The sequence below is a fragment of the Myotis daubentonii genome, chromosome 3, assembly GCF_963259705.1.
Source record: "Myotis daubentonii chromosome 3, mMyoDau2.1, whole genome shotgun sequence".
Taxonomy (NCBI): Eukaryota; Metazoa; Chordata; class Mammalia; order Chiroptera; family Vespertilionidae; genus Myotis; species Myotis daubentonii.
This window is the reverse complement of record NC_081842.1, coordinates 140,424,126-140,443,009: the sequence shown is the minus strand read 5'-3', so window position 1 is coordinate 140,443,009 and position 18,884 is coordinate 140,424,126. Positions and strand designations below refer to the sequence as shown.

General features: G+C 41.5%; 1 protein-coding gene across 1 annotated transcript in view; it reads left to right on the top strand.

Moving 5' to 3' along the window:
* Positions 1-18,884, top strand: part of KIF13A (kinesin family member 13A) — a 207,269-nt gene that overhangs the window by 145,058 nt on the left and 43,327 nt on the right. The window contains 7 exon segments of the mRNA XM_059688710.1: positions 877-988; positions 1,343-1,555; positions 4,620-4,730; positions 6,334-6,468; positions 8,778-8,908; positions 17,693-17,779; positions 17,878-18,044. Of these exon segments, the coding sequence (XP_059544693.1) occupies positions 877-988; positions 1,343-1,555; positions 4,620-4,730; positions 6,334-6,468; positions 8,778-8,908; positions 17,693-17,779; positions 17,878-18,044 (956 nt within the window).

Here is an 18,884-nt window from a genome sequence, read left to right as displayed (position 1 = left end):
GAATCACCTGGAGGGCTTGCTGAAGTGCAGAATGCTGGGTCCCCACTATATGTTTCTGATTCATTTGGTCTGGGGAGGGCCCTGAAAATGCACTTCTAACCAGGTCCCCACTGATGCTGATGCTGCCGATCCCAGGATCACATTTTGAGATAGGCCAAGACAACTAAATGTATTAATCATTTTGGGTAGCCTTCAACGAGGCCTTTTTAAAATTTAATGTGCATATGTGTCACCTGGAGGCCCCTTTAACTGGTCCTGATTCAGTAGGCCTGGAAGTCTTCAGTGTTGTTTCTAGTCAGCTCTCAGGTGATGCCAATGCTGCTTTGAGTAGCAGTGTTGAAAGAGTAGCCATATGCTGTCCTCTGCATGGGTAGATCTTTGTTTTTGTAATCTAATAACTACGTGAAGTAAACTTACCAGGTTTAAGCAGATGAACAGTTATATATACCTTATAACAGGTAGTGGAAGGGGACTTTGCAAATCACATAGTTATTCTGGGAAACAAACTCAGAGGCCAGTATGGCCCAAATTAGACCCAAAGAGTAAATGGCTTTTTCTTGTGTCATAATATTTGGAGTAAATTAAAGTTTTCCAGTGTCATCTTTTAAATGTACGTTTCTAGGTTCTGAAATGAATGTTTTATAGGTCCTGTGAATAACCAGAAGAGATTCTTATAGGAATTCTAAATTCATTCTTTTAAATTAATGGAGTTACTTTTTGTTTTTCTTTGTCTCAGCTTCTTGACAAAATAATGTAGACTTGATTGTATCAACTTTAGGGCTTTATTCTGCATATTTTATACTTATTACCTAGAAGGATTGTTGAAAACAAAATAAACATTTTGTAAAACTAATTTTTAAATTATTCTCTTGGCAGATCACTGACAACCTTGGGGTTGGTTATCTCATCACTGGCTGACCAGGCAGCTGGCAAGGGTAAAAACAAATTTGTGCCTTATCGAGATTCAGTCCTCACTTGGCTTCTTAAGGTAATCCAGCGTCCAGTGTTTTTTACCAACTAAAAATTAGCTGTGTCAGAAGTGACAGATGAAAGGTGTGTGCAAAGCTAAATGTACAATGAACACCTGACAATATTGTACTGCTATCCCAATTCCTAGGAACACAGAATGAAAACTAATTTCTATTGCCTTTTATTTCATTATAATGTTTGATGGACATTATTCATGGTTATGAATATCGAGAGGCCACATTTCATCTTCTCATAAAATTATTTGTAAAATACAAACCCATTTCCATAGTATCATGCATGCATGTTTGCTGCTTTCATCATACATGTTGTGCATGAAGTGCTATTTCCTAAGATGCTATTTGAAATTTTGCAGGACAATTTGGGAGGCAACAGCCAGACTTCTATGATAGCCACCATTAGCCCAGCAGCAGACAACTATGAAGAGACCCTCTCCACATTGCGATACGCAGATCGAGCCAAAAGGATTGTTAACCATGCCATTGTGAATGAGGATCCCAATGCAAAAGTCATCCGGGAACTGCGGGAAGAAGTCGAGAAACTGAGAGAGCAGCTCTCGCAGGCTGAGGTAATGTACATTATAAGGAATATTGTCAATAATATTGTAATAACTATATATGGTGACAGATGAGTACTAGGTGTATTGCAGTGAACACTGTGTAAGGTATATAACTGTCTACTCACTGTATTGTACACCTGAGACTAGTATAATATTTTAAGTCAACAATAATTTAAAAATAAAAAATCAGCCTGGTGCTCCCTGTTTCCAAAGTTTCTGCCTTGTGATATCTGAGTGGTAAGGACATGCTTGCTTGCAGTTCTAGGTCATCTCCACATGGCTCAACATTTCAGTGTTGATTGGCGTCTGCTACGTGCTAAGCATTGTGAGGACAACATGAGTGATACAAGACTTCTGTCCTAGGAACCTATAGTGGAGGAAGCAGACAATTAAGAGAGAGTTGTTTGCTGCAGGAAATCAGTGGCCTTTGAGAGCACAGGTCTCTTCCAATGTGAAATCCTAAGAACCAATTGTGATGTTTTATTAATATTGTAAACAGTATTCCCAAAGCACTCTGCAGTTTTCAGATAAGTTAGTGTGTGTCATCTCCACCTTAAGTCATGGAAGATAGCATGATCACAGATAATTAAATATTAGGAAAATTCAGAAATACATATTTTTAAAATTTATATTAGCTCCTGAGAGGAAACAACATTGTGCATTGTTGCCATCTTTCCTCCACTTTACCCAGACTTTAATCATCACATCCTCTTCCAAATAGCTATTGCTTTAGGCAAGTTACTGGGTGAGGCACTGTCCCCTTTGAAATAGGTAGTGTGCCTGAGGGGGAGCCAAGTTCCTTAGGTTAAGTCACATGTGTCCACTTGCTGGATTTGGGTGTGTATCTAAGGCTTCTGAGTTCACATTCCATCACACCATCCTCTTCGGGTGGTTGGGAGACTATCAGGGTGGAGTATTTGTGTACCAAGCACTGTTTAAATACTACTTTTTAATCTACTGGCTTATTTAATCACCAAAGTAATCAAAAGGAGATAACACAAACAAAAAGGAGTAAAGCCAGAGATCTGAGCACTCCATTAATTAACTGGCAGTTGTATTATAATTTTTTGTTTACATGTCTTTCTCTTCTCTCAGACTGTGAGCTTCTATAGTTCAAAAAACCTGTTTTATTAAGTTTTTTCATTTCTAACCCTAGTAAAACACTGATAGTGGAAGGCACTTAGCACAGTGCCTTGCACATAAGTGCTCAACGCACGTTGCTGTTATTATTATCACCGTTATAGTCATCAATCAGGGCATCAAGCATAATGTTTTTCTGTTGATGCCATGAAGGGTAGCAAACACCTGAAAAACCAAAATGCTGATAACCTTCTACGAGAGTACTGATCCTGGGAGGAAAGTGTAATGCGTCTGGAATTTGTTTAAGGTGGATGCTCCACTTTTTTCCTCTAGCCTCTGAATCTGCCATTTCACTGTGACCATGTCACCTAGGCCTGGTGGGTAGCACAGTGCCTAGCCAAAGGAGAGAGGAGCCACAGCAGGTTCCCCTAGAACAGGGGTGGGCAACCCCTGGCACGTGTGTCAAACATGGCTCGCCAGTAACTTTTGCCGGCACGCGAAACCCTCTCTTAGAATCTTCCATTTACAATTTTTTTCTTAATATCGACTTTTTTATTTTTCAGATAAATTCAGTGTAGGTGCATCTTAGATAAAAAGTAATTTTACATAACAAGGTATCTTAAAGACCATAGACATGGATTGACGAGAGAGGGGAAGAGCAATTTCTATGCCTCTGCCTTAACTCTCCCTGCCTTCCTAGATCCGACCAGTGTTTTGGTTTCATCCACATACGCTTGTGAATCTTTGTTCTCAGTGATGAATTTTGTTAAGTCTCGTAATAGGAGTAGCCTGACGGATGAAAGTAGTAGCTCGTGCATATCTCTGAAGGTCACGAAATATAAACCTGATGTAAAATCTCTTGTCATCAGTGATGCAGCAGCAAAAGTCCCACTGATAATATCAAACGGAGTCATAAAGTTTTCTGTCGGACTATCAGTGTACATGTATACATTAAAAAATAAATGTATTTTTCATCATCATACACTGTGTTTTTGTCGCTCGAATGAATTTTATTATTTCTTCAAGGTTCTTCACATACGTACACCTTAAGAGATATCAAGTAGGCGTAACATGTTCTCAAAAAATTAGGGTTGGCACACAGAAGAATTTTGAGTCAGAGATTTTGCTGGTTTTGGCACGCACTCACAAAAAGGTTGCCCACCCCTGACCTAGAACGTTCCCGTGTGTCTCCAGCACCAAATGTCCCTCTCAGGCTCTATTAATACTGAGACTCAGACATACTCAGCTAGCCCCCAGGTAGATCATCGCCCCTTCAACTTCTGGTCCAAGCTCTTGTTCATAGGGTTCATAGAGTTATACTGATGTTATCATAGGATGTCGAAGTGTATTGTTTCAAGTAAAGGCTTCCCACGATTTACAAGCTGCATATATATGTATTTAGACCACTTAGTTATTCTCATTGGACAAACTCAGAGGGAAATTATTGCTTTTTTAACCAGATGTCTGGCTTCCAAGTGAATAATAAATACACTAAGTTTATGCCACCAATAAGAAAAGTAGTTTAAAGGGCCTGATTCAAATTTTAAAATAAATGAGAGGAATCTTCACCTATCCTGATAGGTTAATGTAACTGGAATGCCTTTATTGGTGATATGCCTTGATCTCTGTCTTATTGAAAAAGAAATCTGCTTAAGTAACCTCTTTTCTTACTTTCTGTTTTGAAGATGAACTTTAGTATCTTTTTAAGTCTTTAAATGCGAAATTTAAGTATGATGGGTAAAATTACTCTGTAATGATTCCTATCAATTTAATTCAGAGCACTAGTATTTCTTTTTCTCCTTTAAATAATAGCAGTCATTTGCCTCTTACATTTCATTTGATTAATCAAGGTCTAAACTCCACCCTGACAGTGTGTGACTTTATTGCTTCCAACAGAATGTTGATAACCGCTTAAGAAAGACAATAAGTGATTGTCTTGTTATAATGGTGGAAAAAAAATAGAAAATCAGATCGCTCTGGTTTCATTTTAAAGGCTATGAAGGCCCCTGAACTGAAAGAGAAGCTTGAAGAGTCTGAAAAGCTGATAAAAGAACTAACAGTGACTTGGGAAGAGAAGCTGAGGAAAACAGAAGAAATTGCACAGGTAGCTTGATGATGTAGGCCTAAAACATTGTGATTTGTTTCCATGTGCTGTCCTTTCTGTACTGTCAGTCACTTGCCATCCTCAAAAAGTCTTTTGAGAACCTCCTTCTGCTGAACTACAGGCTGCAGAGACCAGTTAGACACTGGCTTTGTGTCTTTGACCAAGTACAGTTTGGTCCATGCATTTGCTAGAAGTATTGGAAAGCACTGAATTTGAACAGGGATGGCACAGAAAATTATTTTTAATATATTTTTATTGATTTCAAAGGGAAAGGGAGAGAGAGATAGAAACATCAATGATGGAAGAGAATCATTGATCGGCTGCCTCTTGCACACCCCCTACTGGGCATCGAGCCTGCAACCTGAGCATGTGCCCTTGACTAGAATTGAACCTGAGTCCCCTTCAGTCCACAGGCCGAAGCTCTATACACTGAGCCAAACCAGCTAGGGCAGAAATATCTTTAATATTTCCTGCTTTTCACATTTAAACAAAAATCTGTTCTGATTCTAGATTACTTGGCATAGCACGTGGCTACCTGATTGACAGAGAATTGGTAATATACAGAGCATCATAGTTTGTTCAGTGTCTATGATTCTTTGGGCTTGATGCTATCTGAACTTAACCTGAGATAAAATATAAAGCAAGGACTAATTCTGCTCGTGTCTTTCCCAATCAAGTAGCTTGAAAGCAGTAACTGGGACCTAGTCCAGCTGTTTGCTTATATGTTTCTTATATATATTTTCCTTCTCTCTGTCTCTGTCACACATATACCTATCTTCCTATCCCTCTTACATTGTTTTTCCATAGCACTTAACCCCATTGGAAATTATATATATTTACCCATCTGGTTTTTTTTATGGCCTATCTCCTCTCACTAGTATATCAGTTTTCATGAAAGAGGGGGCTTTGTTTTGTTTGCTGTGGTATTCTTAGCCCTAGATAAGTACCTAGTACACAAATGTCTTGAGTGAGTGAGTGAGCGAGTGAGTGAGTGAATGGATGAATGAATTCAAAGCCCTCTGCAGTAGGGACCCAATCTGCTCTTCCAGCCCCATCTCTCACTATTTTCCCATATTTACTAGGGGTTCTTGGCACCTGAAATCCTCCAGTATTCCCAGAGTCTTTACTATGCTTTTCTGTGCCCTTCCCCCAGAATATCCTGCCCTTATCTTGCTACTCCCTGATTTCTTCCTGTTGAAATTCTTCTTATGCTTCAAGAACCACCTTAAGTTTTTTCTCTTTCTGGAGCCTTCCTGGTCTCTTCACCCATCATGACCTCCCTCCTGCAAAGCCCACAGCACCTTCTTTCTCTCTAGTGGCACAGGGCTCTCTCTCCTCTTTTGACTCCAGTTATGTGGTCTTCCCACTCTACTAGATAGTAAGCCCCATAAGGGCAAGATGGTGTCTGGTTCACCCTTCGTGCCCCCAGAACACTGACACAAGATGTCACACATTTTAGACTGTAAGAAACTTGGTTGAGCTGAGTGGAATGTGTAATTTCATTGGCATTGTCCCCAGAAACAGTGACTTACACTTTCCATGGATACATCTGGTGACTACAACAACTAATAGAGTTCCCTGTTTTTGTCTGCTTTGTGCACAGGAGAGACAACGACAACTTGAAAGTATGGGGATTTCCCTGGAGACATCTGGTATTAAGGTGGGAGATGACAAGTGCTACTTAGTCAACCTGAATGCAGACCCTGCTCTCAATGAACTTCTGGTTTACTACTTAAAGGTAAGAGGGTATATAAATACATAGCTGCAATCCTGATTCATTCATGTACAATTCGAAATTGAATCTGGGGATCTGTCCCCATGATTTTGATTTTTGTATCCAGCTTAGCCCTCCTTAAAAATAAAAGGATTCATAGTATGGTCAGGTCACTATTGAGAATGAAAACCAGCTATTGTGTATTTTCCTGAGGCCGTGCAGTTGGGACTGGTTTCCTGTGAGCATGAGCATCAGAGGGCCAGTAATGGGCAACTGGGGGTGTCAAGGTAGGTGATCTCTGACTGTAGCGACACGGATGCTGACAATATTCAGGTTCAGTCACAGAGATCCCGAGAAGTTCTGGAGAGTCACAGTTAGGCTTCTGAGCAATTCTAAGGCGATCTCGAGATGAACATAAGCCAAAACAAACTCTTGTGGTAGTCAGCTAGGGTTCTTCCATATCTATCTCTTCTAGACATACATCCTCAGAAAATAATGTTTGGTCCCATAATCACCATTTAGTGTGGAGAAGGGATGGGGCCTTTTGAATTTGGCACTTTGGCCCCAGGGCATGCCACTGACCATATTGGATAGCTTACTGTATCCATTCTCAAACTTTCACAACCCATTTACACTCTTTAAAAATGTATCAAGGACTCCAAAGAACTTTCGTGTATCAGAGTTATATCTATCTATACTTACTGTATTAGGTAGTATAGAGACCATTTAAAAATACAAACATGTACAAATATACCGTCCATTAATCTTCAAAGCCACGACATCTCACTTCATGTAGCCTCTGGAAAACACTTGTGTACTTGTGATAAAATGAGAGCACAAAGGCAAATAGCATCTTAGTATTTTTTTAGAATAGTTTTGACCTCATGAGCCCCTTGAATGGTTCTCAGAGACCCCACATATTCTCAAATCATACTTTTAAAAATGCTGGCATATTTTGTTAAGGGAAAAGCAAGATGTAGGGCACTCAGCTGAGCATGAGGCCATTTTTCATTATATACAAACAATTTCTGAGTTATGGTGGTATATAAATGTATGTATATACATATTTTAAATAATGGTCAAAGACTTGAAGGCAGCTTGTATATACTGTCCATACACATAAATCTCTAAATAAAGAGAAATTACCCCTCGTGAAGATTGGGCACCTTGTTAAGGATTCCGATCTGCAATGGGGAATAAGCTAGAATTGAAGCAAGGAGCTCAGTCTTCTATCCTCCTTTTAATTCTACTTATAGCACAAATAATACCTGACTTGCTGAGGGTCCAGTAACACTTAAGGGTCTGTTCATTCAGGAAATGATTTAGGGGAAAGGATTGTTTCTGAAATCTTAATTTTGAGAGATCAGGCCTTATGCTTTCTCAGTGGAATAGAGAGTATTGTTATAATAATAGTTAAATGATTTTTAGAGCAAAAGAAAAGGCAAAGGGGATGAGCAGTGGTCTGAATAACGAGGAATCACAGTTCACGTATATGTGAGGTTTGAGGTCCTTAACACCACACTAACCTGAACATTGTATAACTTACAGGTTTCACTACTCTATTAATATTAGTAGTAAATACTCATCTATTTTTAGCATGTTAAAAGTTATATATTTTAAAGTATAACTTTCCATGAAATTACTTTTAGTGGTTCTTGAATTTATATAATTGTTTTCAAAGCACTTTCACTGTTAACTCAGGTGATCCTTAAGAGAATCCTGTTAAATAAATCAAGTTGATATTATTATCCGGTTTTGTAAAACAGGAAACTGAGGCTCAGTGAAATGGCTTGCCTGTGGCCACATACATACTAAGTTGTCAAGTTAAAATCAGAACACAAGTTATTCTGTCAAGTGTGAGTTCCTTATATTTTAAAGCAGTATCTAATCATTGTTGATCAGCCCCCTCCCCCCCAATCCTTTTTTAACATTTTTTTTAAAAAATATAGCATGTTAAGCTACAGTAAGCTTTTACTTACAATGCTCTAGACATCTTGCATCTCCTGTCTGATTCATTTAATATTGTCATGTAGTTGCTGTTGGGTTATTGAAATTGACTGTGATAAGTTTTTGTTAAGTTACTTGTCAGTGTGGGTTTTCACTTTTTTTTTTTTTTTCAAATTATAAGAGAAAGGTTACAAAGGTAGTAGAAATGAGCTAGTTGGGCTGCATAGGCTCAGGAAACAAGTTACAGAAGCAAAAGAAGGGCCCTTGGAGCGTAGGAGAGGGAAAGGCAAAGGGAACACACCAGGGGAAGGGAGAGGGAGACCGAAGTGCACTAGGAGTGCTCCTGAAAGCGGCGGTTTTTACTTTCTTTAATACTCTGTTCCTAGGACCACACGAGGGTGGGAGCAGATACCTCCCAGGACATCCAGCTCTTTGGTATAGGAATCCAGCCTGAGCACTGTGAGATTGACATCGCCCCCGACGGCGACATCACCCTTACTCCGAAAGAAAATGCAAGGTAAGGAAAGTGAGTGGTACTGAACATATCACGTGTGCCTTATTTTCAGAAGGAGAAGACTGCCCCTTTCTATCTTTTTGCCTCACTTATGTCAAAGTTAAGGCTACAGTGGGCCCTCGGGTATCGCTTTCCGGTTATGGAGCTGGATAGCATCAAGTCCAGCACCAGCTTTGGGGCAGGCTGATTCTGCCTTGACTAGCTGGGCGGACTTTGGAGAACACACATTGTTTATCTAAACTTCAGTTTCCTCTTACGGTAAGTGAGGCTAATGGTAGACAAAACATGTCAATCCCTTGGCTCAATGCATGACACATAATAAATATCGAATAAAATTAGTTGTTACTCAGTTTAACCATTGTGTAAAAACCAGTTAAACAGCTCCATGGTTTTGAAAAATTATTAAACTAGGCTATAATATGTAAAAATTGGAGAATTGACAAGACAATATATTTACATTTTTATTTCTATTAAATGATATTTATTAGCACACAGATACTGTAATTCAGAACATTCATATTTATGAGAAAAATGTTTTACTCATTTCAAATTATTCTCTTAATATTGGCCATATAAATGTCTAAGTGATAAAAAAAACCTGAGACTAATAATAGCATACCTGGTGCATGAACATTTATAGATCTTATAGTGATACTAGAGGCCCAATGCACGAAATTTGTGCAAGGGGCTCAGCCCCTCGCAGTCCCGGCCGGCCCACACAGCCACACAGCCCTGGCTTCGTCCAGAAGGTCGTCTGGACAGTCGTCTGGAAAGTTGTCCAGATGGTCATTCTGCTGTTCGGTCTAATTAGCATATTAGCTCTTTATTGTATAGGATGATCATTAAAATATTTAATGGTGAGATGATACTATTCCTTAATTTTACTTATTCCAAGTTCAAATAGTCTTTAGCCTTATACTATATCCTCCTCTACTAGAGGCTCTGAGTGTGTTTTTAACCCTCACCCGAGGATATGTTTCTTTGATTTTTAGAGAGAGAGAGAGAAAAAAACATTAATGCAAGAGAGAAATATCAATTGGTTGCCTCCTGTATGTGCCTGATGACAGGGGATCGAACCTGCAACCTAGATGTGACCCCGACCAGGAACCGAACCTGCAGCCTTTTGGACGACACCCCAACCAACTGAGCCACCCAGCCAGGGCTAGATTTTTTTTTTAATACCCCCCCCCCTTTTTTCTTTTTTTGGCTTTATAGAAATACTAGGGGCCAGTACACAAATTCGTGCTCCTTGAAAGGAACTGTGGGCCACGAGGCTGTGGTGGGCACAGGGGTGGGTTTCGGCCATCCTCCATGCCCCCGCCCAGCCCCTCCTGCCATGGCCCCTGGTTCCCTGTCTGCTGGCAGCCCCACCACTGCCACCACTGCTCCCATGTGCTGATGGTGCCAGCCCCACTTGCACCTGCTGACAGCATGGAGCAGGGGAGGTGGAGAAGCCCTCAGGGGCAATCAGGGCCGGCAGCCACCGCTAACACCTGCTAACGGTAGCTGGTGCGAGCGGCAGCTCCAGTGCCAGCTGCAAGTGCGAGCAGGGCCGGCGCCGGCAGCCGGCAGTGAGTGCGAGTGGTGGCTCCAGTGCCGGCAGCGGGTGCGAGCAGGGCCGGTACCGGCAGCAGGTGCAAACATCCAGCAGGACCATGGCACGCAGGAGCAAAGAATTTTCAGTAAACCACAAGAGGCTCACCCCGATGACAGTGACCAGCGCCCTGCCTTGGTCTGGCACCCCCACTCACCTGCTCCACCATCCCACTGTGTCCCACGCTCTCCACCTGCTGCTGACACCCACCATGTTCCACATGCACCCCCTGGTGGTCAGCGCACGTCATAGTGACCGGTTGTTCGGTTGTTCCATCCTTCAGTCTATTTACGTATTAGGTTTTATACATATATAGATAATCTATAATAATAAAAACATAATATGCTAATTAGACCAGACATCCTTCTGGATGACCTTCCAAACGAAGCCGGGCCTACGAGGGAAGCCTGGGTCTCGGGTGCCTGCCGGTGGCCGGAGGGAAGCCCGAGTCCCAGGTGCCAGAAGGAAGCCGGTGCCTGCAGCCTGGGGAAGGCAGGCCTACTCATGCACAAATTACGTGCATTGGGCCTCTAGTTAACAAATAAAATTATATATATGTACAGTGTGCAACATGATGGTTTACTCATATTCTCTTCAAACACTGTATCTAAAAACTGATTTTAATCAGCAAATTATTTTACCCAGTTTTAATTCCAATTTCATGTCTTTTTGTCCTATTCTTCTTTTTCCTCCCACCCTGCCCAATCTCTTCCCTTCCTGGAACCTCAGGATAGCAGTTCACTCATTCAGCATGCTCCAGGCTCTGTGCTGGGAATGCCCAACTGTAGGAATCCAAAGCCTGGTGGAAGAGAATGTATAGAAACAATATTTCATAGGAAGCAATTATTATACAGGAAGATAATGCTTTTTCTAAAGTGATCTTTATAATCTGCAAATCTGATCACTGCAGAAGTAGGGGGTGTTTGTAGGACTGGAAGTGTGGGGAGGTCAGTTAGGGTATTTATTATAATGTTGCTATGGGTACACAGCAAGTGGCAGTAAAGGTGAAGAACAAAATGTATTTGAGAATTATTTGAAAGTAAGTTTCAGTGATCTGCTTGGGGACAGAGTAGGGACTCAGTGAAGGAAAAGGAAAGTCAACAATGATTACAGGATTTTATCTTGGAAGACCAGATAAACATAAACAGTGGTGCCACTAAACCAAAATAAAAAATACAAGAGGAGAAATCCATTTGGAGGATGATAGGTCTGAGTGGTAATGAGTTCAGTTTGGGATACTTTGAAGTGTCATTGGGATGACGACATGGAGCCATCCAGTAGGACATTGGATTTAGGGCTATAGAGCTACTAAAGATAGAGAATTTGGGCATTATCAGTATAGCCTCTCGAGATTGTGTAATGTGAGAGTTAAACCAATATTTTGGGAATGGTCTGAGGATAGTCCTTGATGGAGGCTGAGACAAGGGAGTCAATAGAGGTAACAGCAGGATACAGTCTTCGGAGCTAAGGGAAGAGAACAGTTTAAGAAGGAGAGGTCAAAGCAGAAGCTAGAAAGACTCTATTGGATGTGGCAATTAGGAAGACACTAGCAACCTTGGGGTATTTAGGTACCATGTAGTTCTGGGTATGGAAGGAACAATGCAAAGAAAAGAGAATGGTAGGTAAGGAAGTGAGTCAAGAGTCTTGGTTATGAAGATGGAAATAGGAATGAGGAAATACTGAGAGGGACAGGGGGTTAAGGGACTGTCATTTCTTCAAACCTATTTTCAAGTCCACTGATTCTCTCTATAGTTCTGTCTTACCTGCTGCTTAATCATTCTATTAAGTTCTTAATTTAGGTCTTTGTTTTTCATTTGTACAAGTTTTGGAGATCCATTTTCAAATATGTTCTCTATTGATAGTCTTGTTTTTGATCCATTGTATGCCGTTAATGATTTTCACATATTTTATTGTCTTTGATAATTTTGTTCTTTGAAGTTGTTGGGGCCTCAATCTGTTATATCTGCTGAGAAGTTGGCTTCCTTAAAGCAGTTTGTGATTTCTTAGATTCATTCATCTTCAGCAGTTTATCTGTAGGAGTATCATGGCTGGGTGAGGGTACATAAATTCCTGCGAAGAGGTTTAGTATTTGCTTTTTCCAAGCATATGTCCACCTAGAAATTACTTTTTATGCTAATTTCTTGGCTTAGGTACACTTCTAAAACAATTAGTTCCCTTAACTTTTTCTTTTTTATATTATTGTAATAAGAGCATATTATAAATGGCAAAGTGATTTATGTGTGTTCAGTGGCACCCATGTGTGTGCATGTGTGCGTGTGTGTATGCATGCATGTGAGTATATACCTAGACAGGGTCCTCTAAAGATTATCACAAAAGTTAGCAATATGTGAGGCAAAGCCTATTGTCTGCCCCTCTCATTTACTTTGGAACTGTTCTTAGTTTCATTCTAGAATAACACTGCCCATTAGAACTTTCTGAGATAATGGGAAGATTCTATAACTCAGCCTTGGGCAAACTACGGCCCGCGGGCCGGATCCGGCCCGTTCGGCTGTTCTATCCAGCCCGCAGAGCCGAAAGAGCGGAGGGTTCTCTTGCTCTCCCCTCCGCTCCTTCACCAGCAGCAGTGTTAACATGGCAACATCGGGAAACACAGCCGCAGCTCCTTCTTCTGAGTCCACTTTAAGAACCCATTGTGGCCCTCGAGTCAAAAAGTTTGCCCACCCCTATAGACCACTTTGGTGACCACTAGTGACATGGTGCTCTTGAGCATTGAAATATGACTAGTGAGAATGAGGAACTGAATTTTTTAAATTATAATTCTGAGTTTAAAATAATAAAGTGCACAGAGTGACACATTTCTAGTATTGACCATACTGCTATTTCTAGAATTTCTGAAGGAATTTAGATACCTTAGGAAACTATATTTTCTGTAAAAAGTAACTAATGAGCCCTGGCCCTTTTTCTCAGTGGTTAGAGCATTGGCCCGCAGATCAAAGGGTCTGGGATTTGATTCCCAGACAAGGGCACATACCTCGGTTGGAGGTTCTATCCCTGGCCCCAATCGGGGTGAGTGTGAGAGGCAACCAGTTGATGTGTCTCTCTCACATTGATGTTTCTCTCTCTCCCCCCTCTCTTTTTCTCTCTCTCCCCCCTTTCACTCCCCCTTCCTTCCATTCTTTTTCTAAAGATCAATGGAAAAAATATAGTCAGGTGAGAATTTAAAAAAAAAAGTGACTAATGAATTTTTGTTTTTTAGGTAGAAAAGTATGCCATAAAACTTAAAAAAAAAAAAACTTGTTATCATCATTTGGCAAAAATGTGTACATGTATATGTATACATACGTATATATGTGTAGACATACATATGTATTCTTATCTCATTTTCCATTTTTGCAGATGAATAAATTAGTCCATAATTTCAAATATATGGGACAGAAGCTTTTGAAGCTTGAGTTACAATGAGAGTCAGTTGGTTAATAAGAATAGAGGGAACCACACCCAGCCGGCATGACTCAGTGGTTGAATGTCGACCTATGAACCAGGAGGTCATGGTTAAATTCCCAGTCAGGGGCACATGCCTGGGTTGCTGGCTCAGTCCCCAGTGTGGGGCATGCAGGAGGCAGCCGATCAATGATTCTCTGTCATCATTGATGTTTCTGTCTCTCTCACCCTCTCCCTACCTCTCTGAAAAAAAATTTTTTTAAGAGGAATTGAGGGAACATGTTAGTATAAAATATGCACACCAAGGTTTAATCATGTTTGTATATGACAGATTACAAAAATTTAAGACAGTATTTCCAGAGTATTTTTATAAATAAAAACCTAGCCACTTGAATTTAAATGTTACTACAGAGGAGTTATTATTTCCATATGTGAGTTCACTTCTTCCATAACTCTGCTTTAGAGTTCTATATTTATTAGGAGCCAGATAATGATATAGGAGAAAAATAATTTATTGAAAAATTAAAACTCAAAATAATATTCATTATTTTTCTCCACCAAACGTCACCTGACAGTTTTTAGTACATTAAATTTTAATTAATTATCCCCTTTATTTTTTGTTTTGTTTTCATATACCAGCAAAGTGTCTCTTTTTGTTTGTTTTTTTATTTTGTATATAGTCATCTTTATTATACTTAATAAATATATTAGAAATGGATCTTTAATTAAAAGACATCCCGATCCTCATGGGCTTCTGCTTTCTGTTCATTCAGCTGTGCAGTTAGAAAATCAACTTTGAGGATGGAAAAAGCCAAGTATCATTTTAGTTTTAATTTTTTTGCCCCCTAGATCCAAGGACCATACTGTCTTAGTAGACCTGCCCATGTTCATTCCCTTCCGTAATTCCTTATAAGTTTTAATGAAACATTCTACTAGTCTGCCAGTTAATACAGATCTGGGGCTATGACTGAGAATTTGCATTTCTGTCCTCCTGTTCCCTTGTTTATGCCAAAGGACAGTTACTTACCTTCCAAAAATAGTTATCATCACTTTACCAACTCTCTCTGTCACATGGAGGACCCTAAAAGCATTGTCATCTGCCAAAAAGTACAGTGAGGCTCCTCTTCTTTCCCCAAATCAAGTTATTTGGAATCTTGACTGAAGCCAGACACCATGAATGTAGAGCATAGGTCTTCCTGTAAAAGCCAAAATCTCTTTCTCAGGAAACATTTATGAAAAGACCAGATTTTCAACATCAAAAATCCTGGAGGACTTTTCCTTTTCCCATAAAAAATGTCACAGTGACTATTTTTTAACCGTGTGAAAGGATCAGTTGATAAGATCTAACATGAAAGCTTTTCCAGTGGGTTATTCAGGCTGCTGACATCATAGCCCCTTGATAGTAAGCTGTAATTGAGTTGCAATGTCAGAAAAGCTGCCACTGCTGAAAGATCACCTACGAAGGTCCACAGGGCCAAGTGACCTATACAAAGTTTGTTTTAGACAAGTCAGAGATGCACAGGCCAACACAGACCCATTTATAGCAGGAGTGGGGAACCATTGTTCTGCCAACGGCCGTTTGGATATTTATAACATCATTCGCAGGCCATACAAAATTGTCAACTTGAAAATCAGCTTGTTATATTTGGTCAAGCATTTAATTAACTCACCCCTAATGCCTTGGTAGGGACAGACCAAATGATTTTGAGGGCCTTCTATGACCCCGGACCGAACAGAATTGCCCCTCCCCACTCCCAATTGTTAGTTTTGCTTTACAAGATGTTTGGTTACTATTTTGGATTTAAACATGGTATTCTTTTTATGGTTTCCTTGTTTTTATTATGGAAAATTTTAAAGATATGAAAGTGAAAAGCATGGTATAATGCACCCCATATATCCATAATCCAGCCTCAAAATGACAATTTTGTTTTATTTACATGTCCTCCACATCTCTTCCTTCCTCCCCTCTGGATTATTTTAAAGCAAATCGAGATGTTATATCTTTGCATTCATAAATATCTCAGCTTGTATCTCTAAAATGTGAATATTCTTGCCCTAGCTGGTTTGGCTCAGTGGATAGAGCATCGCCTGCAAACTGAAAGGTCCCAGGTTCAGTTCCAATCAAGGGCACATGCCCAGATTATAGGCTCGATCCCCAATAGGGAGCATGCAGGAGGCAGCCAATCAATGGTTCTCTCTCGTCATTGATATTTCTATCTCTCTCTCCCTCCCTCTCCCTTCCTCTCTGAAATCAATAAAAATATATTTTAAAAATAAATAAAATATGAATATTCTTAAACATCACTTTAATACCATTACACCTAAAGTAAGTAACAGTAATTTCTTACTAATCCTATCTAATAAAAGAGAAAAATGGTAATTGGCGTACGACGATACCCTTTTCATTGGCTAATCAGGGCTATATGCAAATTAACTGCCAACTAAGATTGGCAGTTAACTGCCAACAAGATGGCAGTTAATTTGCATATGTAGGCACAATGCAGGGAGGCGAAAGGGAAAGCAGGAAGAAGCCCCCTGCCACTGACAGTGATCAGAAACCCAGGGGGGAGCTAAGAGCTGGGGGGCAGGGCAAAGGCGGCCCTGGGGCCGCCTTTGCCCTGCCCCCCAGCCATGATCGGAGAATCAGGCGCCTTTGCCGCCCTGGCCAGGGATAGCAGGAAGTAGGGGTGGAGCCAGCCATGGGAGCTGGGCACGGTCGAAGCTGGCAGTCCCGGGAGCTAGGGGTCCCTTGCCTGGGCCTAAAGCGAAGCCCACAATCACGGGGCCGCTGCAGCTGCGGGTCCCCGCTGCCCGGGCCGGACGCCTCTGCCGGAGGCCTCAGGCCTGGTCAAGGGGCCGATCCAGTGATTGGTGATCAGAGGGTGATGAAGGTCAACTACTCTGGCCGAGGCATCAGGCCTGGGCGGGGGGCTGAGCCGGGGATTGGGGGGATATGATGGTCCCCTTGCCCAGGCCTGAAGCCTGGGTCAGAGGCGTCAGCTTGGGCGGGGGGTGGAGCAAGCGATCAGAGGGAGATGGGGGTCCCCTGCCCAGGCATGATTCCTGGGCCAGAGGCCTCAGGCCTGGGCGGGGGCCAGAGCCAGTGATCGGGGGGAGATGGGGGTCCCCTGTCCAAGCCTGACACCTCTGGCGGAGGCGTCAGGCCTGGGCAAGGGGCCGATCAGGCGATCGGAGGGTGATGGGGGTCTACGCCTCTGGCTGAGGCATCAGGCCTGGGCTGGGGGCAGAACCAGTGATGGGGGGAAATGAGGGTCCCCTGCCCAGGCCTGACGCCTCTGTCAGAGGCGTCAGGCCTGGGCAAGGGGCCGATCCTGCGATTGGAGGGTGATGGGGGTCAACGCCTGAGGGCTCCCAGTATGTGAGAGAGGGCAGGCTGGGCTGAGGGACACACACACACACACACACACACACACACACACACACACACACAGTGCACGAATTTCGTGCACCGGGCCCCTAGTCATTATATATTCAGTCAATATTCAGATTTCCCCATAAATGTTCTTTTTCAGATGTTTTTTGAAATCGGGATCCAAATAAGAGTCAACCATTGTCATTGGTTATTGTGTGTCTTTGATCTCTTTTAGCCCGTGGATACTTCCCCTCACACCTCCCCCTTTTTGTCTTGCATTTAATTTGTTGAAGATGCCTAGTTGTTGGTCCTAGACTTTCCTGTTATCAGCAAGTCTCCCCAGTATTCTCTTTAGCTACCGGGGCTGTGTTTTGTGCTCTTTACCATTCAGCTGACGTTTTCCCTGGTGTTCCTTCAGGTCCTGTGTAAATGGTACCCTTGTGTGCAATACCACCCAGCTGTGGCACGGTGATAGGATCCTGTGGGGAAATAACCACTTTTTTAGGTAACATCTTTGTGTTCACTAATATTTTCGTATACATTTTTTTCTGTTATCTGAGTGCAAAGCAAGTTGATTCTCTCTAATGGTGAAAAACCCCACAGAATTAATTTACCTAAGAGGAAACGGCGAGATTGGTTGAAAGACTTCGAAAAAGAAACAGGCCCTCCAGAGCATGACCTGGATGCAGCCAGTGAAGCTTCTTCGGAACCAGACTATAGCTATGAATTTGCACAGATGGAGGTTATCATGAAAACACTGAATAGTAACGGTAAGGCCTCACTTCAGAGTTCTTTGTCTTGGGCAGTTCCTTATCTCACAGCATTCAATGAGGGATAAGTGTGTATAAAGTTACTGTGCCATCCTGAACACTTAGGCACAGCAAATTGCTAATTCCTTAAAAAGGCCATAAGTGAGGGGCTAATGAAAGTATTCCAGGACCTGGTCGGCTCCCTCAGGTGTAACCAGGAAAAGGGTGGGATCTTTTTGAGACCTCTTGTTTCCAAGCCAGTTGTGGTAAGATTTCCATGGTCCTAGAGTACTGAGTGACTGTGATGAATTTCTAATCAAATTTCCCCTTGTTGAGCCTATAATTCCTGAGTCCTTCAGAGCATGAAAATCACCAGGAGAGTACTAATCCTGGAACGTCAAGTAGAGTCTGATGGAGAGAGAAAAGTCACAACACTTTACTCTAAACTCAATTGGAAATGATACCTCCAAAGAGACTTATTTTTAAATGATGGCTAAAACAAAAGCCTTTATGGGCTCTTTGCTTGACCTACGCTCAGCCTGTCTCAGATCTTTAAGGAAGAGAGTCTCCTTAAAGCATTATTTCTAGTTCCCTCCTTCCAGAAGTTTTTCAATGACTATATTAAGGTTCTTCCTATCTGTGTGTAAAAGAAAGTTCTTTACCTCTTTTCTTCTTCTGTGCTCACACACACTTTTGTGAGTTCAGTAAAATACACACCAGATTTTCCCCTTGCTTGCTATTTTATAAATCTACTCCTTTCTTTTCCCATCTCCCAGTCTTCCAGTCACCACACTTAGTACCTGGGAACTAGATGCAGAACAGGGAAGTTCTCTTACTACCAGGCACAGACTGCATTTCTAA